Source organism: Populus nigra, chromosome 5 (genome assembly GCF_951802175.1).
Source record: "Populus nigra chromosome 5, ddPopNigr1.1, whole genome shotgun sequence".
Taxonomy (NCBI): domain Eukaryota; kingdom Viridiplantae; phylum Streptophyta; class Magnoliopsida; order Malpighiales; family Salicaceae; genus Populus; species Populus nigra.
In genome coordinates this window covers 23587306-23611750 of record NC_084856.1, presented here as the reverse complement: position 1 = coordinate 23611750, position 24445 = coordinate 23587306, and the positions used below count along the sequence as shown (strand labels likewise).

The 24445-nt window shown below is 33.9% G+C and overlaps 2 protein-coding genes across 2 annotated transcripts; one reads left to right on the top strand and one right to left on the bottom strand.

Moving 5' to 3' along the window:
* Positions 1–158: 158 nt before the first annotated feature.
* LOC133693863 (probable receptor-like protein kinase At5g18500) lies at positions 159–5008 on the bottom strand. The gene is made up of 8 exons (XM_062115220.1): positions 4332–5008; positions 3244–3932; positions 3048–3152; positions 2711–2833; positions 2472–2642; positions 2221–2350; positions 947–1159; positions 159–524 (listed from the first exon to the last, which is right to left on the bottom strand). Exons 2-8 carry the CDS (start codon positions 3906–3908, stop codon positions 411–413), a joined length of 1521 nt encoding a protein of 506 aa, XP_061971204.1. The 5' UTR covers positions 3909–3932; positions 4332–5008; the 3' UTR covers positions 159–410.
* Positions 5009–16798: 11790 nt separating this feature from the next.
* On the top strand, positions 16799–22780 carry LOC133693909 (serine/threonine-protein kinase haspin homolog). The gene is made up of 15 exons (XM_062115288.1): positions 16799–16922; positions 17011–17170; positions 17272–17370; positions 18072–18162; positions 18330–18925; positions 19774–19897; positions 20044–20153; positions 20491–20602; positions 20812–20904; positions 20999–21060; positions 21133–21263; positions 21356–21426; positions 21503–21555; positions 22016–22082; positions 22383–22780. Exons 1-15 carry the CDS (start codon positions 16814–16816, stop codon positions 22500–22502), a joined length of 1998 nt encoding a protein of 665 aa, XP_061971272.1. The 5' UTR covers positions 16799–16813; the 3' UTR covers positions 22503–22780.
* The last annotated feature ends 1665 nt before the right edge of the window (positions 22781–24445 follow it).

The window sequence follows — 24445 nt, the reverse complement described above, 5'->3', positions numbered from 1 at the left end:
CCTGGGTTCATTTGCATAAAAGCAAACTTAGTTAGCAACGCTAATTCAAGAATCAGATGCGCTTGTCTTTTATGGGTCCCGTTGAATGCAAAGGCAAAACTAGCTGGTTTGACAGAGGTTCCATGGTGCAAATTTTGGACCAGCAAGGAGAGGGAGGCTGTAGAAAAGTAGGCTTTCATCAAACAATATTTGAATAGCTTACCCAGTTCTGTACACACCCCTAGGCCCCAGTAACATACGTTCTTCACAATACCAAGTCAATAAAAAAACAGAAACAAATCACCTCCCCCCCTACAACAAAATGAAAAAAAAAAAAAAAAAGGCGAGGATAGAAGGAAAAATCACTTGTCCCACTGTTCAGTGTCCTAGATATCAACAGTATTGGATTCCCTAAATGAATCTCACGTTTGTCAAGTTGGCCGGCTTTCAGTTCTTGAACCTGGATAGTCGCTGCGATCCGTGTCAGAATTCTCCCTTTGAGATTCAATTTCCATGCCTCCCTGAGTTCTTCTATGCCTCCGATCCTGAAAAAATTACAACAAATTTCATAAAGTAGAGTTTAAAATTGAAATTGAGTTGTCAGTAATTCCTTATCAAGCACAAAAGCACTGAAGACTTGAGAAGATGGAGGTCACACCATCAGTAATTATATTTTGGCTCGAATGGCACACCATTGTGTGCATTGCAGCAAAAATCAAAGAACGTAATCAAGCAATAACTCAAATTCAAGCACATAAAGAGATAAGACTCGTGAGAAGATGGAGATAGCACCATCAGTGATTTTATTTTTTTTGGCTGGAATAGCACGCCATCTTGTGCAAAGCAGCAAAAAACAAAGGATGCCAGCAATTACACGTTCCTTATTTTTTATCTTATTCAAAAATGATTTTGGTTGGCAATCGATCAAGATATGTTTTGGAATAAAGAAACAAAACAAAATACAAACCTCTCTTGGAATAGGATATTCCTCAGACTCGAGCATTCGAACAACTTGGCTCATCTTAGGTCTTTTTTCAGAATCTGGATCAACACACCTCAGAGCTGTCAAGAGGGCACGTTTTAGAGCTCTTGTTGATGGCCTCACCTCAATGTTTGGATCTACTACTTCTTCAGACCGTCTGTTTCCGACCATCATTTTCAACCAATCTACAAGATTTACCTGCCAGGATGATTTAATGATCAACACAACTTCAAAAGCTGTTAAAAGCAAATAAACTTTCAGCTACTGAACATATGGCCTCAATAATTACAAGGTAAGTAATGATACAGAACAACAATTCCCAAGAGTCTATGTTAAAATCAACTAGACATGATCAGGTTTGAAACTGAAAGAACCTAGACAGGCTAATATTGGAAACTTGATGGTATAGTAGGCTGCCGGTATCTAGAAAAATTTAAATAGTTCACTTTTTTATTCGTAAGATTCTATACAGTACTGTTACCCCTGATCAATAATAATAACAAAACCTCATAATTCCCCATCTCTCCTTCTGGTCTTTGATGTCCAGTTTGGAATGCATCCTGACTAGTACAAGTAAAGATCATATTAAAAAATATCATCACATTTTTTTTGGTTCATCTTTTCTTTAAGGCTAAGGGATAGTTGATGCAAAAGCAACAGAAATAGATAAGAAGTCCTTAATGTTCAATGTTCACTGGCTTATAGTTTAATTCATCATCATGTTTTGCTCCAAGCACATATATGAAGAAACAAACTTTAAGTCAATTCATCTTATCCAACTCTTTAAACGGGTGTAATGTTTGCTAAGTGATTCTGTTGTAGAATGTAATAATTCAAGAACCACGTAGTTTGCCCTCAAAATGCATATCTAACATTTTTAGCTGATCAATAATGTGATTTTCCGTCAGGTCAAACACTGTCTTTGGTTTGTCCAAATACCAGTTAAGGCATTTAAGTTTTAGAGCATTTCTTTAAGCAAAGCAGAATACAGGAATAAAAGAGCTTCTTCCAAGAACTCTCACTCTGTCACTGAGCCTATCTATTGAACACAGAACCAGTAAGTCCACTCACCAAGCATACCTTATCAAAAAGCAAAGGCAATGGACAAAAGTGAAGTTAATTTTAGGCCAGGTTAGAACCCCGAAATTGAGTGGGCATTTAGTAACCATGATAGAAAATTTGGATTGCTGTAGTTTCTAGATGATAATCAAGGCAGCTTAGAAAACTTCGGTGAGAACTGCAAATATAAAGTAGCATACCTCATGAGTAGGGCGGCCATAGTCTACAGGATCTCTACCAGTGATTGCTTCTAAGAGCACAACCCCAAAGCTATAAACATCACTCTTTTCATTCAAAAGTCCAGTATTTGCATATTCAGGAGCCACATATCTGAAAGATTTTGTTTTGTCAAGGCAAGAAGGGATTGGTTTCAGAGGTGATGATCCTCTTCCATTAATGAATAAGAAACATAATGAATGAGCCAGTAAAAGTACAGTCAGAAAATACTTACCCAAAGGTTCCCATAACTCGAGTCGTCACATGGCTTTTTCCAGCTCCAAGCAACTTGGCCAAGCCAAAATCAGAAACCTTGGCATTAAAGTCGTCATCAATTAAAATATTACTCGACTTGATGTCACGATGCACCACTTTTGGCTCAATGGCCTCGTGCAAATAGGCAAGACTGCAAGAAACATGCCATGTCATTTGGGAACCTGAAGGCCAGAGAGGGATTAAAGAGAATTGACTTACGCCTTAGCCGTGCCAAGTAGAACCTTCATGCGGGCCTCCCAAGTAAGATACCCATGCTGACGCATAGCTCCATGAAGCCACTGTTCCAAGTTTCCGTTGTTGACATACTCATACACCAATATCCTGCAACGAATATATGCATTAGATCATAATGATAACTTAAACAATTTATAATAACTGGCAAGCGAACTAGCTCTGAGATACTAAAGCTACAAAAGAGAACCGTTCTATTGATTCTGAGTTGACGCGTAGAGCGTAAGGCCCAAAGTGAATCATGTGAGCAACCGATCTCAAGTCTAAACTATATGGCATCCTATATGGAAGAGAAAAATGTTACCTGTGTGTCCCTTCTATGCAATATCCCAGAAGACGAACCAAATTCTTGTGTCGGACATGGCCAATGGCGTCAACTTCCACCCTAAACTCCTTTTCCGCTTGGCCCCTAAAGGAGAATTAAAACGTTGTGAGTAAAGAAAACTTGAGTGATGAGAAAGGATCGATTAGAAAAACCATAAAGCTTATTTCAAACTCACAAGTTGTTCAGGATCTTTTTTACTGCCACTGGAGTGCCATTAATCAAATGTCCCTGATAAACAACTCCATATCCACCCTCACCAAGGACATTCTCCTTTGAAAACCGGTTTGTTGCAAGTTCAAGATCCCTCAGTGTAAACCAGTGACCCCAACCCAAGTGAGAAAACTCAGGCAGGCCACTCAATGGAGAAGGAGCAGTGATGGGGTATGAAGAAGAAGGTTTGTATACAGTTACTTTTCCAGAACTCCCTTCTTCACCTGATTGTGATCCACAGTCTTTCTCTAAATGATGAAAAGAACCTGACCGACTCATATTGTCTCCATTCTTCACTTTCCCCATACCCAGATGAACCAAGACCTTATCCGATTCTTTGTCACTGGACTTGTCATGAATTGTCAGGAGAATCCCATCACGAGGTACAAACTCATTTGTCGATACTTGTTCCACCCGAACTTCCGTAATTTCCTTCGAAACAGTTGGGATTTGACTTGGTGGAAGATGGTTTCTATCTCTTCTAGATTTCTTCCGTGAAGTTAAACAGAAGGACAGTACAGAGAGGATGATAACGATAAACAAGGCAACACAAATTCCAATCACTTCCCAGACCTTGAGACCCAAAATGGCAGTTTTCTTGGATAGTTCCGCATTTAGATCACTGGCCATCTTGTCTTTTCAGATATCCAAACCCTACATAATTAACATGAAATGTATAAAAAAAGCAGTCCCACCATTGCAGAATCTTACAGTAAGAATAGCATAACTACCTCTCCAGCAGAGACATTACAAAACTCTTTTCCACTAAAGGAAAAGAAAAACTAACCAAATTCAGGACTACAGCTACATAAACCGTATAAATAAAGAAAATGAGTATAAACACAAGCATTTCAGTGGGATCAAATAACACAGTAGAGTAGGACTATCCCAAAAATAGAGAGAAAAAAATTGTCAATTTAATCACAATATCCTTTAATAGACATCAACAAACATTTCAATTAGAATACAATCCTTTCCATAAAAATGAGCAAGGATTAATAGGCAGAAAAGGAAAAGAAGTGAAAAGCGAAGAAAAAGCTTGAATCTTTTCACCTCTGTATAATGAACTTCACAGGAGAAACCTTCAAAATATAGATCTTTGAAACCCCCTCACCATACCAACTCCTCAAAACTCCAGATCTCAAGACTAAACAAAACCCAAAAACCAATGTCAAAAGCAACACATTTAGAAGACACCCAACAGCCAAAAGGCAAAATTAAATGGCTAAAAAGAGTAGATTTCCTTCCAAAAGAGGTAAATGTGAGAGTGAATCTAAGCTGAGGTGGAGCTTTCCGTGTGCCCCCCGGAGCCAGAAATGACAAGAAGAAGAAAAGGGTTTTGTTGTTGGTTGTGGTAAAGCGTAGAAGATGATGAACATGGAAAATTGTGGTTTTTTATGTGTGAAGGCACTGGTGGTGGGGAGAGAGAAGGGAAGGAGTTATCAGTGGTAGGTGATGAGTTGTAGTTTAGACATTAGACAGACATTACACCAACAAAATACAGTGGTGGTGGTAGTACAGTGAAAGAAGTCATGGATGAAATGTGTAATCTTCTTTCTTCCTAGTTCCTAATCCTAGGACATAGGATGATGATGATGTTTCATTGGCTTCATTTCATGCTGTTATCAACATGACTCATTGATTACTCCTCTGTCAGTTACCCCTTGACAGTAGTAATAATAAAAGTAACAAATAGTTAGTAATAATAATAAAGGGGTTTTGGTTATGCTTGTTGAGGAGGTTTTGTAGGTGTTAAAGCTGTATGCTACTGTTAATTAGTTGGTCAAACATCTCAATTAAGATGGACAAGTTGTGGCTGACTGATGATTATCATGGTGAAGATGGTAGTGCCCGTTACAGTAATGTATGTTTTTAAAGTGATTTTTAAAAAAATATATAAAAGTAATATTTTTTTAATTTCGAATATGATTTAAAAACATAAATTCCATGAAAAAAAGACAATGACTTGTATTGTTCTGATATCCATGTGCTACTTAGATCCTGTTTATCTACGTTGTCATATAATGGTTAAAACTGTAGTTTGAATAAAAATAAAAATAAAAAAAATTATGGTTTTTTATTCTAATCACAGCTTGAGAGTTCAAGCGACACAAATTGCATTATCTGATTTACAGTCTGCTATATGAAGCTATCCAAGTCATGAAATATTAGAAAACGTATCAAGAATGTTAATTTTAAGGTCTAAAAACTAGGTGTTATAAAACCTGGCTAGACCCAGATCACTCATTTTGATTCATCTACGCCTTGGTCCTTAAAACAATTCATGAGCTGAGCCGGGTTTTACTGATTATACAACATATGAAGCAGCTACGTGCAGAGGAGTGAAAACTTATAATAAACGTTGACGGTGAATTTCAGGCACTCCTTTCTTCTCTGTTAACAGGTTTATGGGTATTGTTTATGGCGCCATTGAATAGAACATTACTCTGACCTTGGCCTCCCATGTTTAAAATTAAACAGTGACAGGTAGCCTGTTTCAATCAGTGAATAGTTCGCCTATCCTTCTGGACTGCATAAAGAAATCTCTCAAGTATACATGAAGAAGAAGGATCGTGTTTCTTTGTAGTTCGGGGAGAAGGGGCCCTGACTTTTTCTCACAAGAGACTGCGAATTCAAGTCATGTCCTGGTCATTTAGTTGGGGGTGGCTATTTTTCTTTCCTATGTGTTTAATGACATCCTATCTCACCTTTTCTTTTCTTTACGGTGATCTATACATATATCATTGTTATTTATTATAATATAAAATAAATGAGGTGAAAAAATCATGACAGAGAATTTTTTATTGTAAATTATAATAGTAATTTTATTTTTTATTTTTCATCTTTTTATTACATGTTTTTTTAGCTTCTCTTTTCTTTCCAAACAAAAAGATAGCACTCATGGCAACTATGCTAGACCTAAGCGTCTGGATTAAAAAATTTAATTTTTTTTAAAAATATGATTGGACTATAAAAATAAATAATGCATCATTCAAACATGATTTTTCACTAATATACAGTAGAACTTAACTGCAAACTCTTTTTTATTTGTGTAATTTATTTTATAAATTTGTTACATTCGAAGAGAAAATAATAGAAAAAAATGTTGACTTCTAAGTAATTTATTTCAAGTCTTCAAAAATAAACTTTCTTTTTTTGTATGCATTGTGAATGAAAATATTAATTTTATGTTTTTCATCTAAATGTTGGATAATTTTTTAAAAGATTTGTACTTTTTAAAATTTGAGATGTTGTATAATCTAATTGTCAAAATTTACTACAAAGAGAGTTTATTCTACATTATAACTATTCGTATATACGAAAATTTAAAATATATGGTTTTGAGAAAAAACTTTTGAATTGATAAATTATGTCAGAAGAAAAGAAAATATTGTACATGTAAAGGATTTATTGTCATTTTGACTATTTAAATTTGTATAATTTTATAAATGATTTCTTTACTAAAATTAGAGATTGATAACAAAAATGAGTGAATTTTATGAATGTGTGTGCCAACAATGTCAGACCCGTGTTTAAGTCTGGCAACCATGCCAGACAAAAGATATTTTGGGTTTGTAACTCATTTCAGGCCCAAATGCATTGAGTCTGGCAACCACGTCAGGTCTAAGCAACTTGAGTTTGACAATCATGCTAGCAAAAGTGTCTTGGGTCTGGCAACCATATTTGGGTCTGGCATAGCTGCCAGATCAAGCGTCTTGTGTTCAACATTCAAAAAAAGATGTATGAGTCTGGCATAGTTGTCAAACTCAGAAACTAGATCAAAAATAACAGTGCAAAAACAAATCTAAATCTATATTTTGAAATTTTAAGGATCAATTAACTAGTTTTATTAAACTAGAGAACAAGGGAATAAGTTACAATTAACACTCCCAAGCTCGCCTTTTGCTGTTTAAGCATAATTATTAGACCAGGTCTGACATGGCAGGTCAACCTGAAACTCGGGTGACCTAGCAGAACCCGAGAAAGATTTTTTTTTTTTCAATAGCTAGAGACCAATTTTTTCATCATTTTCAGTTAGTTATTAGCCCATATCAAAATTTACTGTATAAATACTAGAAAAATATTTTATTTTTGCGGTATAGGATTTGAAGCCCATTAACATACACACTCTCTGTTTACAAGAAAAAAAACACAGTGTGGAATAAAAACTTTTTTTTGTTTAAATACTCAAACTTAATATGATAAGATGATATCTTTTTCAATGTGGAATAAAAAACATTTTGAAATAGTCTTTTAGTTTATATCTATATGGATTGTTTCTCAATTTTTTTCGTATGAAATATTAAAATTTTAATTTTTTAATAAAAAATTTCAGGTTGATCCACACCAAGCTAGCCTCAAAAAAATATAAGACTTGCACCTAGATCTAGCAATCACTCTAGATCCAAGCGTTTTGGGTTTGACAACCATGTTCAGTGTCAAACCCATGCATGGGTTGTCATGGTTGGCAAACTCAGGCATGTGCTAGACCCAGACGCTTGGGCTTGATATAATTGTCGGATCCGGATCCAAATTATTTAAAATGTTTTTTATATTTTAAAAAAATTAATGTTGATACTTTACATAACGTGTAACAGTACGCTAATCATATCTATTTAACCGTATAAGAATCATATCTATTTGATTCTGTAAAGATAAATGCGAACCTCTATAAATTGATATAATATTAGGTCGTTAACTTTCAAAATTCGCATTAACACCGTATTCATGATAAGACCTGTCAAGGAGGTAAAAAGGAGTTCATCTTTGAATTAGAGGCAAGAAAGGAAGTAGTTCGTTCATCCTTGAATTGTAAACAGTGAAGCAATTAAACTAACTTCAAGTACAATGGCTCCACTTGATGAGGTACAAGCCTAGACTATCCAGCTAGCTGGGTTGGTGCATCTTTGATTCCATAGCCAAGTGTAGATTTCCTTGTTTAGGCAAGCACAGCTGTAAACACACCGAGGAAATCTCTTCTTCTTCTTCTTCTTCTTCTTCTCCTTTCACGCCTTCCTGAAACGTTATATCTGTCCATTTACATGCCAGTCATGTAAAATCCAATCTGCTGAAAACTTAAAATCTTCCCGTGTCAGCTTTTGATGTAGATATATACCACTGTGGATTCACTTCTTTAATGTAATTGTGTGTTTGTTCTTGGTTTGAAAAACGTTTTTAAATTGTTTTTATTTCAAATTATTTTTAAATTATTTCAGATGATGAATATGAATAAGGTTTTGAAGGGCTCTACGTACGTAGTGTATGGTGGCCTACATGCATGTATGTATACCCAGGTGTGTATTGCTTGATGACAGCAGGTTTGTCATGGTGAGCTAGCCAACTAGCTAGGTCTATGTAGCTAGTAGGTTCAGGCATAGACTTAGCTGCATCTAACACGATCACTGTAGTCAACTTAATGCTAGTTGCTTTAAAATTTCGTTACTCATATATACACATCACTCATCAAACTCATCGATCAAGAATTCAGCAAATTTTTACGTTTTTGGTTGCCTAAATTATTGAAATGGCCAGCAGGGCAGTTAATCACGAGCATGCATTAACTCTTCTGTGATTTAAAGCTCGTTTATTTTTGTATTTTTTAATATATTTTTAAATAAAAAAATTATTATTACAATAACAAATGAGCTTTTAATATTGTTTATTTGCCTCATTTTAACCCCTTTTTTAGACTTATTAATTTAATTTACTAACTAAAATTGACAAAAAAAAATCACCTTCGTGAATCATTAAAAAGGACCATCTGAAACTCCAAGGGATTAGTTTTTTATATTTTATTTTCTAGATTTAAATAGTGAAGTTGGATCTTCTTTATTGAATTATTTTGAATGCATTATCTTGATATTGCTCGAGAGATGATTCAACTTCGATTAGCATGCAAGCTGGTTTGAAAATATCCTTTTAACAACGTTGAATAAAAAAAATCGCATTAATATGATAGGAAATGTGCTTAAGTTCATGAGTAAAAATAAAACAACAGTCATTCATTTATTAGAAGGAGATTTATCATGTATTTGTTTTTAAAGTGTATGTTTTTTGTTTTAAAATGATAAAAAAAATATAAAAAATAATTTTAAATAAAATAATAAAAAGTTGTAAGAATACATGGCTAACTACGTTACCAAGCAAGCAGCAAAAAGAGAATGCTTTGGTTGTGATTTCTAAAGATAACATATTGGAAAGAGTTGTGACGGACGGGGTCCAATGAGCCTCTTCTGTTTAGTGGCATGCATGATGGTGTAATATTTTCTGCAAATTCATATAGCAATATCAGGAGGAAAAGGCCAGGAATTATTCTAAACACAATTATTGAATGATTAATTTCATCTATTTAATTGAAGCCTCTGTATGATACCTGCCCGCCCCTACCTTCATCTCGGTTTCATCACAATAATCCTTTCAGACCATTGATTAAGGTCGCATGATGTTTTTCCAATAACGGTTAATTATAAAAAATTATCTCTTCAGCCTGTTGCTTTGTTTCGTGCTTGCCAGCACCCTAGTTTTGTACTGGAATCAATTTTTTAATTTTATGTTATCTTAGCTTGTTTTTGGTGCTAGCTATGATTGTTTTCTCAATCACACAGCAGCACATGAATAAGCATATCCTCGGACTATATCATAACTAACACACACATGTATTTGTGTGTGTGTGTGTGTGTAAAAAAAGAAAGGTGGACGTGTTTTGTGTGTTCCTTACCTTGGAGGAGACAAGATGCCCCTATGTTCATGGGGCATGCATATGTGAAAACATGGCCTAGAGATCTGTGTTACAAAAACTATGTAGTGCTCTTGTTTGCCTGGCAAGTTGGCACGGTGCGATCCTCGGCTAGCTAGTGGCAGATTGCGGTCATTCTTTAATGTTGCGCAGCGTTGGACCATACAATATACATGCTTCCACATTCATGAGATTTATATATATTGTCAACTCATGGAATTGCTGGTGTATAGCTGTTTATTCGAGCAGTGCTGGATTTGTTCTCTGTCAGCCCATGGAATTCCTTGGATTCTAATCCAACAAAAGATTCCGAGAAAATAAATAAATAAAATAAATTAAATGTAGGGAATGTATCAATTCCTATGAAATGACTTCTACGATGTACAAGCAAACTCAGTATCTTGAAAGATATGCCACTGAATGAAGAGATTGGATTTGAGCTGTGTGTTCCACTCTACATTCATTTCTGGGCGCTTTCTCTCTACATATTCTCAGCTTTTGTTCTATCACGGTGTTATTAAGCTTGGCATGCTCAGGTGGGTCATCATCCACTGACCTAGATTAAATTTTACAATAATTAAACGGAAGTTTACTTGATAATTTGATAAATTAACTGTGTAGTTTTTTTCCTCGAAGAGTGGATAAGTTCAAAACGAGTCGAGGAGGGGTACCCCATGATTGACAGCCAGCAAAGCTAGGCCCCATGAACGCAAGGTACTTGTCCCTTACCTAAGGCTTTAGTACCTTTTATGCAAAGAAGCTTTCACGAGACAGTTAAGAGGACACGTGGGCTCATCTTTCTGCTCTATTTAAATGAAAATTTGGTTGTGATATGCTGGCTTTTTTATTAAATTTTGATTTTTTTTTAATATTTTAAAATTATTTTGATATATTATTGTTAAGAAAAATTTTAATAAATAAATAAAATATTATTTTAACATATTTTCAAATAAAAATATTTTAAAAAGTAACTTTAACCATACTTCCAAACAAACTATAAATAATATGTACTAGGTGGATGTCTAAAGTCCGTGCTACGCCTAATAATTTTTTTAATTATAAAAAAGACATCAAGAAAATGTAAATATTCTAAAAATATATATATAAGATTCTAGTAATTGACCTGAGATAAAAAAAATAAAAAAATAATAAAAAAATACTAAAGTCAAACCTAGTAAATTTGTTAAATTCATGACCTGGTACGTGACATCATGATAATTTTATAAAAAAAATAAAAAATTAATTTTTAACTAATACAGTGATAATGGATGAAATAAAAAATTAGTAAAGCCAACTTGGTCTAACCTTAAAAGCTTATATTAGGAATCACAAGGGTGGATAATAGCATAAAAAACAAATTAAAAAAAAATTCTCAACTAACCAAAATAATTAAGGATAAACTTGAAAAAAAAACGGACAAGAAGACAAAAGTATAGATTTGAAGATAATAAAAACTAAATTTTACAAAAAAATAATCAAATTACAAGGATGAAATTGATAAACAATTTAAATTAAAAAAAAAAGATAAGAAAAACTAGAAATAACAATCGAAAAAATGATGATCAAAATTGATATAAAAATCAAATATCAATGGATAAAATTAAAAAAAAAACTAATTCAATAAAAGATTCAAGACCGGATATATTATAATCAAATAATAAAAACCAAATATGATATAAAAATTAAATATCAATAAATAAAATTGAAAAATAAAATTAACTAAATAAATTATTAAATACCAAATACATTGCTATAAAAAAATAAAAACCTAATTTAACTTAACAACCAAATAATAATATATCGTTATTTTTTTTTAAAGGCTAATGTATTTTTTTAGAAGTGAAGAGAGGAAAAAAAAAATGTGACTGCATCTCAATCGACGGTCTTTTGGCCGAACTCACCTCACCATCATGATAGGGTGGTACGGCACATCAAACGTTGCTATTGACGACGGTGTTCAAATCTATTTTGGCACCGTATATACCATCTAAAAGAGGCGGACAATGCCCATTTAATGTCGTGTGATAGGCTCGTGCTAGCCATTTTTTAACATAAATAATATTTTTTATATATACTAAAAGATACAACTACCACTGACACCTCATGTGAATAACACAAAAATCACAGTAAAATAACTAAAGTATTCTCGTATCTAAAGCTATGAAATATTATTTTATCAAGGGTATTTAAGTAATCATGGAACAAAAAATTGAAAAACCCATAAAGCCCCTTGACGTGAGAAAAACGTTTTTTCAGGGTAAATTAATAGTTGTATTGTGTATCAAAGAGGTAAAATGACCGTCAAATCCTTTGATTTATGACTAATACATCTCAATAAAAAAAAATTATATCTCTGAGACGTTGTCTGTGAGTGCTGTCTAAAAGGTGGATTGTGAATTTTGTTTGTATAAAATTAATATTTTTTTATTTTTAAATTGTTTTGATGAGTTTATATTAAAAATAATTTTTTAAAAATAAAAAATATTATTTTAAAAACTTTAATAATAAAAAATATTTTAAAAAATAATTATAACCACCAACATTAAAACATTAAGTAAATTTACCTTAAGAGTTAAAAAGTAATTTTACCGTGCAAGATGCAGAGTCTTTTAAACTTTCCTTAATTCCTTTCATGTCAAAAGATCACAGTGATTATTTGCCAGCCTCTTTTCCCAGTGTGATCATAATTCTTCTATGTACCTAGCTAGGGCATATAATGCCACCTCCACAATCTACATCTATTGGAGTTTTTTTTTTTTTTTTTTTTTAAATACCATCAAAATAAAACAAAAAATTAGCAGACTGGTACAGTTTAGAAAAAAAAAAAGGAAAATGGTGTTCTTTAAATAGTTGTGTTGTTTCTATCAATCTAACCTATTAAAATTTAAAAGATTATGTTGTTTCCATTAGCACAACTTAGCAGAATTAAAAAAAATTCAAGAGCTGCGGGGATGGGATCAGTACACCTTTCTAGTTTTTATTTTATTTTATATGTTATATGGATGGGAACAACATAACTACTTAACAAATAAAATTGATTTGATGATATAAAAAGAGCCTTTTAATCTTATCATCTCGTTTCTACTCTGTTCATCAACTGTGAGCTCTGGTTTCATGTGTGGAATTACCAAACTTAAATATTATTTTATCAGCAAATCATTTATATCTTTTTTCACACGGTTCCCGCTTAAATTAAATTGAATTTAATTACAACATATACATATATGCCTTTAAGATTAGAACAAGGCACTGTTACATTTTACACTCGTAATTAAGGGATGTTATTGAAATTAAATTTGACAGGAAGTTTGACATGGCATTGAATCACATTGACGGAAAGTTGGAAAATATTTTAATTTTAAAGCTGAGAGGTAATGCCTGTTTATAGATTTTCAACCCAGAAATGGCTCTATATTAGATCTTGTTCATCCAGCTGTGATCTCATGATGACAATGATACGAGCACTAGAATAGAGAAAAAAAGCTCACTGTCTGGGACATCGTCTGCCTCCTTTGAATAAAGCATGCATAGTACTGTTAATCTCCCTCGTGCTGCTAACCTTAATTTAAGCAGCCCGTGACCCATTTGTTGAAAAACAAGATTGCCATCTGATTCCGTGATCTCGATGTCCATGGAACTTGATTACTCATGAATGATAGCATTAAGTTAAAAAAATAGGTTTAATGGTCGGATTTAGCCATCCCTTTCTTATGAACTCTCTAAATTTCATGCTTCCAAGATTGTTTCGGAGAAAAACTCAATCTCAAGTACTAAAATACAAGTTGATTCAAGAATATGTTTTATTGCATGTGAATGAACCATCATCAATATTTTGAGCAGTAATTAAGCAAGCCTTAATTCTAAAGCAACGGTTTACAAGATAGTGCCAAGCAGCAAGTACAGGAAAAAACAAAAAACAAATCATTATGTCCTTAATTTCTTCTTTGCAAAGAACACCAAACCGGTAATACAGAGTGTGTCTGATGTTATAATAATTTAATTTTTAAAATATTTTTTATTAAGAAATATATTAAAATAATATTTAAAAATTTATTTTTAACATTAACATATTAATTAAAACAATCTAAAAATTAAATTAAAAAAATTAATTTAAAATAAAAAAATATTTTTTTATAAAAACACTCGTAAAACACGAAAACAAATATAATTACAGCAACAACAGCTTCCAAGGATACAAGAAAATTAGAAGAAAAACGAGCTGCAAGGATGAAAATATCATGAAATCTCTGTGGTCTATTACATGGCTTCCTCATCATACTAGTAGAGTCAGATTTTAAGATGGATTTTACTCCAAAAAAAAGACCTCTCGTGAAGAAAATAATCCCAGAGCTTTAATCACAACTAGAATCTTAGTTTCATTTGAATTTTTTATCCCAACAAGAGTAGAGAAAAAACCTAACACCGGACCTTAACTTGTGATCGCGAAGAGCCCCTCCGATACCAGTTGGGACAAGGCTTGCCAGTAGAGAGAAGTCACGATCCACATTCCATTTCAGCGTATAAGAATCCGAAGGAGACCATGAAATTATAACTCTAGCAGTACTCTTGATATTAGAACACATGATCAATCCATTAACAGAGATTAATAAACCAATTAAGAGCATAATGAAAGAAACCAGAAAATAAAGCATCGATCCGCAGACGTACGTAGTAGTCATGCAATGTAAAAGATATGCACCCATCCCAGTGTTTTCCTTCCGATTTGAAATTTAAATGACAATAAAAACAAAATCCACTCATAGCCTATACCGACGCATTGAGCTGCATTCCCAGCCTTTTTAAACTTTAATTACTCCATGCCTAACAATGATGGTTACCTAGAGAGTTTATTGATTGATTGATTGTACGTGTTATGATAGCACGTATATGATCCATACTTACGCATGTTTCAACTGCAACTATAAATAGCAGGAAGGAACTCTTCCTTGCAAACTTCATACGTATAATTAAGACGGCTCTTTTTATGCAAGCCATGTTTCATTTCATGGTCAATTAGCTTGAAAGCTGTATCCCTAACACACTCGATGAAATGGGCTACTGTTGCTGTTGTGCGGGAAAAGGGAGATCATGATCTTGATGTTCCTCAATCTTTTCATCAATTAAGATGGAAGGGAAGGGAAGGGAGGGGAAGGTGGTTGGTGGGCTTGATTTGTTGTGAAATATTATTGAAAAGGAAACCATAACAAATCGTGATTTGAAATAGCATCACCCCTCAGGGAATATATATATATGGGCCACGTAAAGTATCTGTCAACTTGGGAAAGCAAACACGATTGACATTCTTCTTCTCGCACGCTTTCTGTAAGGGGAAGAAAGGGCCTTGAGAACTGGGGTGCGGGTGGTTAACATGTAGCTCTCTCTGTCTAAATCCATGTCATCAAAGTCTAAAAACTACGTGCAAGTTAGCTTCAAAGTAATTAGGTTTGTTGATTACTTCAAGTTTTTTTAAAAAAATTTAATTAAAATAATATAATTTCAATTAAAAAAACTAAAACAACATAGAAGTCTAACCTTAGATTAATTCCAATAACTTTGGTATTCATTCGAGTCCCATCCCAATTAATTTCTCATCCCAATTTGACAAAGTTTTAGGTTATAATAATAATAATTAAGTATTTGCATTAATGGCAGGATTAGATAAGAGAAGGATCAATAATGCATGCAAAATCGGTGTGGATGCTTGCTTGTGTGCCCCTAACCGAAGGCATCAGTGGCTAACAAAGCATTATCCAAAATTCTTGCAATTTATAGGGTTGGTGGCTGCTCCAAAGTGTCACCTTGAAATGAAATGAAATGAAGTGATTAATATCATTCCAGTCGGCTGATGATCTTGCCTTATGTATTGTTAAATTCCGATGGTTCCTATACATTTTGTTAGCAGCGTTCCCGCATTTTTTACTTCCGCGTTCCCAAAATTTTTACTTTTATTTGTTTTAAAATATTTTTATTAATATCAAAAATAATTTTTTAAAAAAATATTATTTAAATTTATCTTTTTTAAAAAATATTTTAAAAAATAATCATATCACAGCACCAAACATGCTTATACTAACATGCTTATACTGTGTTTGTTTTTATGATCAAAAAATTATTTTTGAGATTTTTTAAATTTTTTTATTTTAAATTAATGATTTATAATTTTAAATCATCTTAATGTACTAAAATCATAAATAAAATTTAAAAATAAAAAATATATATCATTTTAATATATTTATAAATAAAAATTATTTTAAAATACAACTATTACCTCATTATCACGTTATAAACGCCACCTTGCACATGGAGAAGAGCCTAGTAAAAAAACTTCATTACGTGGAAAATCTGTAACCTTGGCCTACAATGACCGAGAGACATGGGGGAGCAAAAAGATGTATGTTGCCCTTTTCCTATTAAATTTAAACTAGATAGGTGTTGTCGCATATGGGATCAATTTTTATTATGTAATGTAAAAAAAGAATGATGCTAGGATATTACAAGCATTTTTTTTTTAATCATTAAAAGGGATGTTTTCTTGGCAAATTTTAATGGCTGAGAAGACAACATTAATAAGAGAATATTGATTATTATATTTTTACTGTATTTTAATTTGATTTTATCTAAACCCTGGTCAAATTAAATTAAAACAAGTACAATTTTGATGGATATCTGAAATTTGCTTTAAAATTAATTAAAAAGATTATTGAAGTGAATTGTTCCGATCAAATTTCTATTTTTTAGGATCCACAAGCAAACGACGGCGTTTTACCACCTTCTCATCTTAAAAACTACACGTCGTCCTATGCAACTCCCGCCCAGGCATCAACTCCAGCATTTCAAAACACTCTCTCTCCAAAGGATTTTTGTCAGGGCCCGTTGGGACTTAGTACTAATGATGGGTTCCAAAACAGGTACCTGAAAAATCTTCAGTTTTTGACAGTAAACTATTTATGTAATTCAGAGGCACCTGCAGCAGTGACATTTTTGTTGTTGTTTAAGGTGGAGGGAGTAGAGTTGATTTATGGTCAGAAATCATTGCTGAAGAAGAAGGAGGAGGGGGAAGACAATCACTTCAACAACAACAGCAGCAACCCATTTACCAAAGGAGGAGAAGACAAAAAACACCCCAAAATCAAATAACCTCACAAGATGCCAACTTGTAATGTTAAATGATAAAAAACTCTTAACTTTATTACTGTTTCTTGCCTGTGTTCGTGTACAGATTTTAGCTTTTTGTGTTTTTGTTTCTGGGTTTTGCAGGAAACCGTTGGAATTGAAGGACAAGGATATTAGAGTGAGTTTTGGTGGCGGTGGTCGTGCCACTAAACGTGTCAGTTGGAATCGTTCACTTTCTACCAGGTTAATTCAGCTCAATTCAATTCGCTGTTTTTAATGAATTCTAAGTTGTGGGTTTTGCTTGTTGATTGTGGTTCGGTTTGATCTTTAAGTTGGTGGGTTTTCATTTGATTAGTTGCTGATTGTAATGAAAGCTTTCAACTTTTGGGTGCTTCTCACTTTCACCAAGTTAATTAATTCGTTTCAATGGAATTCATGTTCTGGGTTTTGCTTGTTAATTGTGTTTCTGTTTGGTTTCTAACTGGTGGGTTTTGTGTTTTGTTTGTTTGTTTCAGTTTGACTAGTTGGTGATTGTGGTGGAACCTTTGAACTTTTGGATTTTTCTCATTTGTGTGTGTTGCACTTTTCAGTTTTCAATGGGTTGATTAATAGTGATAATAATAATTATACAAAAACAAAGAGATATACAAAAGAAGAGTTATATGGATTTTCGTAGGATACGAGAAATGATAAAAACAAGAAAAAGATTCAAGCCATTTGATGGCTTGATGTGAGATCACCTAATGCTAGGGAAATTCATGGCCAGTGCATTTTCAGCTTTTGAGAATGGAGATGCACTCATACAAGCTATAATTTTTTTTTTCTCAAACTTATTAAGGATGCCCCTTTTGTTTTCTTTCTTTCTTTCCTTTTCCTTTCTTTTTTATTTTTCTTTTTGATTTTGATTCTGCTTTTCCTATGGGATTATTTTGTGCTTGACTCAGAGGGAGGATAAGTATAGCTGTTGCTGCTTGTGTGGACAATCAGCCTCAACAAAAACAGGCTAGAAAAAGGGGAAAACCACCTGTTCCAAAAGTATATCATTATTACTTTTTCCTGCTTCTTCTCTTGTGTTGTTATTACTATGCTGGTTTCTTCTAGACTTGCACTTGCTCTTTCTAGTTTCTAGCACCAAGTAATCTTTTTTTTCCCTCCGTTCTGGTTCCTTGTAATTTTCGTGCTTTAATTCCTGGTGTTTGAAGGGAAAAGCAGTGCAACCTCCCAATTTTGAGAAAGAAAAGCAATACTTTGAAGAGGTCGATGCCTTCGAGTTGCTGGAGGAGAGCCCATCTCCCAAAAGCTCTAGTACATGGGCCACTGGCAATGAAATTGATGCAGTTGTTATACCACATATGTCATCAAGATTAGAGAAATGGCTAATTGCTAAGAAGTTAAATTATAGTTGTGAGCCTTCTAGTACACTGTCGAAGATATTAGAAACTCCAACCATGCCTCCCTTGGGACCTATAAGTGGCGATGATTTCAACATTGTTGATGTGATAACTCCAGAAAGAGCTGTTTTTGAAACTAATTCGAAACTGCATTCTGTCCATAGCAGAATTAGATCATATTTACCTAGTAAAGGTGTCCTTGAAAGGAATTCTCTTGCACAAAAGAGCAGTTCTATGTTTGTGGGCCATGAGGGTTGTGAAGACATTGAGGGTGCAGTTAAGAAACTGTCCTTAGCTTCAACATCTTCTTTATCAGATCATGACTATGTGGATCCAGTTACTGCGCTATTGGCGGTCTGTGGACAGTCAGTTCCATCAACATTGCTGGAAGTATTCTCCAAATACTGGTTTGTTCCTTTTTCCATTATGCTGTTCCTCTTCCCCCCCTACAAGAACTCTTACATTTGCATATTGTTTTGACTCACAATAATTGTTTTTTAAGAAAACAATGCATTTTGGTTCAAACCTTCAGTTTTTTATATTTGTATGTTTTTCCAACCAAATTTCCTTTTCAAAAGAGGCAGTTATTTTATCTGGATGATGTCTGCAGCTGTTTTTGATCCAAGGTTGATTTTCATAAAAAAATTTCTTACTTTGCGATGGCAAGTTTATATAAAGAATTCATGATTGATTAGTTCATAATTTTATTTAAACTGTATCTTAGTTCGTTCTATCATTAGTTTCATCTGTTGAAAAAAGAAACAGAAGCTTTCTTCAACTTTGTCCTGGAATCAATAACTTGCGGTGTGTTCTGTAGGAAGTTGTATTGTTGCTATTCTGCATTCACTGAACCACAAATACTGTATTGTTGATGTTCAATCTAATGCTTTAGTTTATGGATACAATTTATAATCAGCATCTGCCCTTTAAGAACTTTTAAAGATTTGTTGGCTGTGGCTTTTGAAAGATGAAAGTATGACTTTTGAGAATAGAAGTGTCACATATTGTTGTTAGATTTGTCTCATTTAGTGTTTTAGGTTCAGGGAATTTTCTTGGTCATGGCATGCTTATTGACTGGAGGTGGTTCATATCATTTATGTGATTGATCGTTGTGTAATAACTGCATCCCTAAAGTCAGTAATTCACGCATATTAGCCTGCCAGACTTTCAGTCATATAACTTATCTTTGCTGATTTATTTAACTTGAGCTCTTTCAACCTCAAAACTGATAAGGAATAAAACTTTATTTATCCAGTGAACCAGAGAATATTGTCAAAGTTGGTGAAGGAACTTATGGAGAAGCATTTAAAGCTGGCAATACTGTCTGTAAAATAGTTCCTATTGATGGGGACTTGCTGGTAAATGGAGAAGTACAGAAGGTATGGAACAGTAACATCTCTAGTTCTAACTTTTCTGTGAAATTTCTCATGATCATTGTGATAGGCAGAGTTGTATTCGTTGTTATCATATTGGCACTTTCTTCATGGAGTATTATTACTGAAACATTTGATTTGCCGTGCTCCAGAGATCAGAAGAATTGCTCGAGGAGGTTATCCTTTCTCGAACCCTCAACAATCTCAGATCCCATGATGCTGATTTTGACAATTCTTGCACAACCTTCATTGAAACTCTAGAGTATGTTCAAAGTACTATAACATTTTTTCTGCTACTTGGTATCTTCGCAAAACAATAATCAATTATAGGTTGCTTTCATTTTAGTATGTTCAGTAGGCTTACATTCTGGTTGAAAAAATGTTCAATGGGTTATGGTTGTTGGGCTTTGCTTTGCAAATTGAGTTGACCTATAGCATTTGGCTATAAACTAGTAGACTGATACGCCAAGGGTTGACTGAACTTATGAATAAATGAAACTCATCTTCACATTAAATTACATATCTTCTGTTGTCTTAAGCTTTTTTACTTTTTAGATTTTCTGCAGTAGGTCATATCTAATGATCTCTTTTATTTGCAGCTTAAGAGTTTGCCAAGGTCCTTATGACCCTGCCTTGGTTAAAGCATGGGAATACTGGGATGAAAAACATGGTTCTGAAAATGATCATCCTAAGGAGTTTCCGGAGAAACAGGTTTAGCATTGGGCCTTTATAGACATAACTGACTGTTGCTTTCAAAGATACATCCACTTCTAGCACACACAATATGCATGCATGTTTTATATGTAAATATGTTTAAATTGAATTGGCTGAAGTTGCAAAATCCCCACATGACATTGACGCTGCAAGTTTCCAGAGTAATGTTTATAGGTTTGCTTACCATGTCTAATTAATTTGTGCAGTGCTATGTGGTGTTTGTGCTACAACATGGCGGGAAAGACCTTGAAAGCTTTGTGCTCTTAAACTTTGATGAAGCACAGAGTTTATTGGTTCAGGTTATTGTGCACGTTTTATTTTAGCATTTTAAGTCAATTCTTCACTGAGCTGCTGCCACCTTCCATATTTACTGTGTCTATCATGCTTTTGTAGGTTACTGCTGGCTTAGCTGTTGCAGAAACTGCATATGAATTTGAGCACCGGGACCTGCACTGGTTTGTTGATTCTGCAATCAAATAATATCTTGTTTTTTCTTGAGAGCTGATTTAGGACCTATTTTGTTGTAGGGGAAACATTCTTTTGCGTCGAAATGAATCTGCTACTGTGCAGTTTATCCTGGAGGGGAAGAAAATGATTTTCAGAACTTCAGGATTATTGATTTCAATAATTGATTTTACTCTTTCCAGAATTAACACAGGTGAGTGTTCTTTAATTTCTCTTATGCTATCCACATAAATGCTTAGATTTATACTTGATTAATGATAAACTAACAAACTTTTATTTACACAGGTCAAGATATACTCTTCCTGGACCTAACCTCGGACCCTTATCTCTTTAAGGGTCCGAAAGGAGACAGACAGGCAAGAACCACAATACAAGTTGTAGGCAATGTTTATATCATAATATTGGCTGATTGAATTCTAACATCATGTGCAGGCAGAAACATATAGGAAGATGAAAGAAGTAACTGAAGACTTCTGGGAAGGAAGGTAATATTTCTGATAGCTTTTCTTTCTTATACGCATAAGAGGAACATGCTGGTGCTGTTACTGTACTTCATTTACATCACAAGGAGTTAGATTTGAAACAGTTAAAATCGATGCCATTTCTGCTGAACAAAACCACAGCCTATTCATGTAAAATGTACTCAACCGCAACGCTGATTATTTCCAGATATGTGGCATGTGTGGTTGCACCTATCATTTGACACCCTTTGGAGATATGCATAGTCATTTTTACCACTATATTTGTTTGTCCATACACTATCAGGGTGTCCTGGTTTCAAACACTGGGAAAGACAACTTCTTGTTTCTTTTGTTTTCTCGTACTTGTTCAGGGGCTTTTCTTGTAGCTTTTTTTTTTTTAAAAAAAAAAAACTTTTCTTGATTTCAAAACTTCATCTTTGGTTATTGGAAAGATATTATGACTGTTTTGTCTCATTTTCTACAGCTTCCCCAAGACAAATGTGTTGTGGTTGCTATACTTGGTGGACATACTGCTCCTGAAGAAATCTTTTGTAAGTCTCTCTTTTTCTAGAAACTAGAAAATGAATTATATTCTTGATTTATCAAATTCTCCACGTTTTGTTCCTTTCACTGTTTGTTGTCCTTAATTTTTAATAAAAGCACCTCCTAACAGTGTGTAGTGCAGACAAGGCTGCAAAAGAATTTTCATATATGGAAAGCTAACAAGTCCCACGAAAGAAGAAACACAAATTCTGTTGCATTCTAATCTGAATACAACCATTTCAACTGTAACGGTTAGAGATAGTGATTAAATCTCTTGTCTGCTCCACTTACTATTGATTTGATTGCAGGATCGCTCTTCAAAAAATGAGAGAGATTTGCGCTCGTTCAAAAAGCGTCTCAGCAAGTACAATTCAGCTAAGGAAGCTATTATTTCGGATCCTTTCTTCAGCAACTTGCTTGTTGTGTGAATAAATTGCTTAAAAGTGGATACTTATTTAGGACGATTGCACCTTTCTTGTATGTTCTAGGGGGGCTAGATTAGAAAATCATGTAAAAGGAATTGGAAGAAGGCATATCCAATCACAGTTTGTTAAAGTAGAACATAGATGCTAGTTATGACTCACAACTAGCATCTTGTGACGGTGCAGTGTACGACCAACAAAGTTGCAAAACTCTGCAGAACAGATGTACCATTGCTGCTAACAAAGGAAATGAGAGTTCATGTCATGGATTTGAAGTTCACAAAGTGGATGCCATGTAAGGCTGTCTAGTGTTTATAGTTCACATATGCATCTCTCTAGAGCCTTTTATTTTAACAGAGCATATCATCAAATGTTGCAGTCTAGTTGGTAAACTGAAGGCTCTCTCTCTCTCGATTTATAGTTTTAAGGAACTACCTGCTACCTTCTCCTTGCTTTTGGACCAGCAAATTGCACCACACAAGATCGTTGCTCTCCAGCTTTTATTGACTTTAAATCCTCTTTTGTTCTCCCCTTCTTTAATCGTGGAAGAATATGTTCATTGGATGCCCAAAAGTTACAGCTGGGAAGATAATGGAAAGAAATTCAAAGATGAGATGCACTACTTTCTATCCCTCTGGCCAGAAATCTGCATGGGATGTTCCAAAAGGTGTGGACACACACAGCATGATGAGTGTCATCAAGTATCACCCTTTACCTTAAATCTCTGATTCTATAGCAGTAAATGACTCGAAATGTGAGAATAATGGTAGGCAGATTTATCCTCCATCTGACAAAGCAAAATCAGAAAAAGCACACATGTATCAGATATTGAAAGTACCAGCACCTATTTTAGAGCCTTTTTTTTTTTTTTCTCTTCCTTTTTCTTTTTAATCATGTTTCGTGCATGGATCTCTGTTTTCTATCGAAAAAGTTATTAAACCGTTAAACCGCATCAATTCAGCATCGTTTTAAAACCATGTCAATTTTGAGTGAATCCTTGTATAACCAGCCCAAGCTAGCAGAGCAGGTCGGCCGGGCCCAACCGCCATGTAAGGTTTTACAACCATGGAATCAACCTTATCACCGCCAATAGGACTGTGCTCGCTTTCGGCTATGAAGTGTGTCCTAGTCAGACAAGGCACTTGTGAAGTCATCAGAACTTGAAAAGCAGAGAAGCACAATACATTGTTCCACATGGGCTGTCCCTACTCAATGGAATATCCCATGGAAAGTGGCCCTACTAATAGTTTAGTTACCAAGGTAAATTACACCCACGGTCCCTCTACTATGTTTACTTGATCAACTGGGTCCTTCTATTTTTTATTTAATTAATGGGATCCATCTATCGTAGATTTAGGTTGCAATTTAGGATCCTCAATCCAGAAAGATGTTAATAATGATTATTTAATTCAATTCCTACAGAAATGATTAAACAATAAGAAAATCGATTTTATTTTTCCAAGCTTTTTTCCTATTCAAAATGTACGTGTCAAACGTCCACGGCAAAGTCAGTACTGATACCATTATGGATTATGGGTGGAATGTAATGTAGAGGGACTCCATTAATCAAATTAGTTGTAGAGGGACGAGTTTGGTTAACTTGACAACTTTGGTGCTTGGAATTTTATTATATATACAAATGTATGCAAATCATGTAAATGTATGCTTATTTGTTCCTTTACATTCGGTTGGTTAGTGTACCAGGAAAAATAAAAAAATAAATAAAAATATATTTAATTGAAGAGACAAAAACATAAACATAATATAAGATAATTTTAAAATAAATTTATGGATTTTTAAAACAAGAAGTAAAGAGAAAATTGTTATATCTATCTTCGTTATATTCATCTATTTTATTTCAAGAAAATAACAATGCTTGCTAAAAAATGTCGGCTTAGACAAATAAAAATTATTAACATCTTGGTTGAAGGTTGAGTCCTAATCCAAAG

Coding starts and splice junctions, on each gene's coding strand:
- LOC133693863 (XM_062115220.1), bottom strand. CDS start 3,908: ATGGCCAGTGATCTAAATGCGGAACTATCCAAGAAAACTGCCATTTTG. Junction 2,643..2,710: donor CTACTTGGCACGGCTAAGGC/GTAAGTCAATTC, acceptor TGTTTCTTGCAG/TCTTGCCTATTTGCACGAGG. Junction 1,160..2,220: donor ATGGCCGCCCTACTCATGAG/GTATGCTACTTT, acceptor TCATCCTGGCAG/GTAAATCTTGTAGATTGGTT.
- LOC133693909 (XM_062115288.1), top strand. CDS start 16,814: ATGCAACTCCCGCCCAGGCATCAACTCCAGCATTTCAAAACACTCTCT. Junction 20,603..20,811: donor AGGAGTTTCCGGAGAAACAG/GTTTAGCATTGG, acceptor TAATTTGTGCAG/TGCTATGTGGTGTTTGTGCT. Junction 21,264..21,355: donor TCTTTCCAGAATTAACACAG/GTGAGTGTTCTT, acceptor TTATTTACACAG/GTCAAGATATACTCTTCCTG.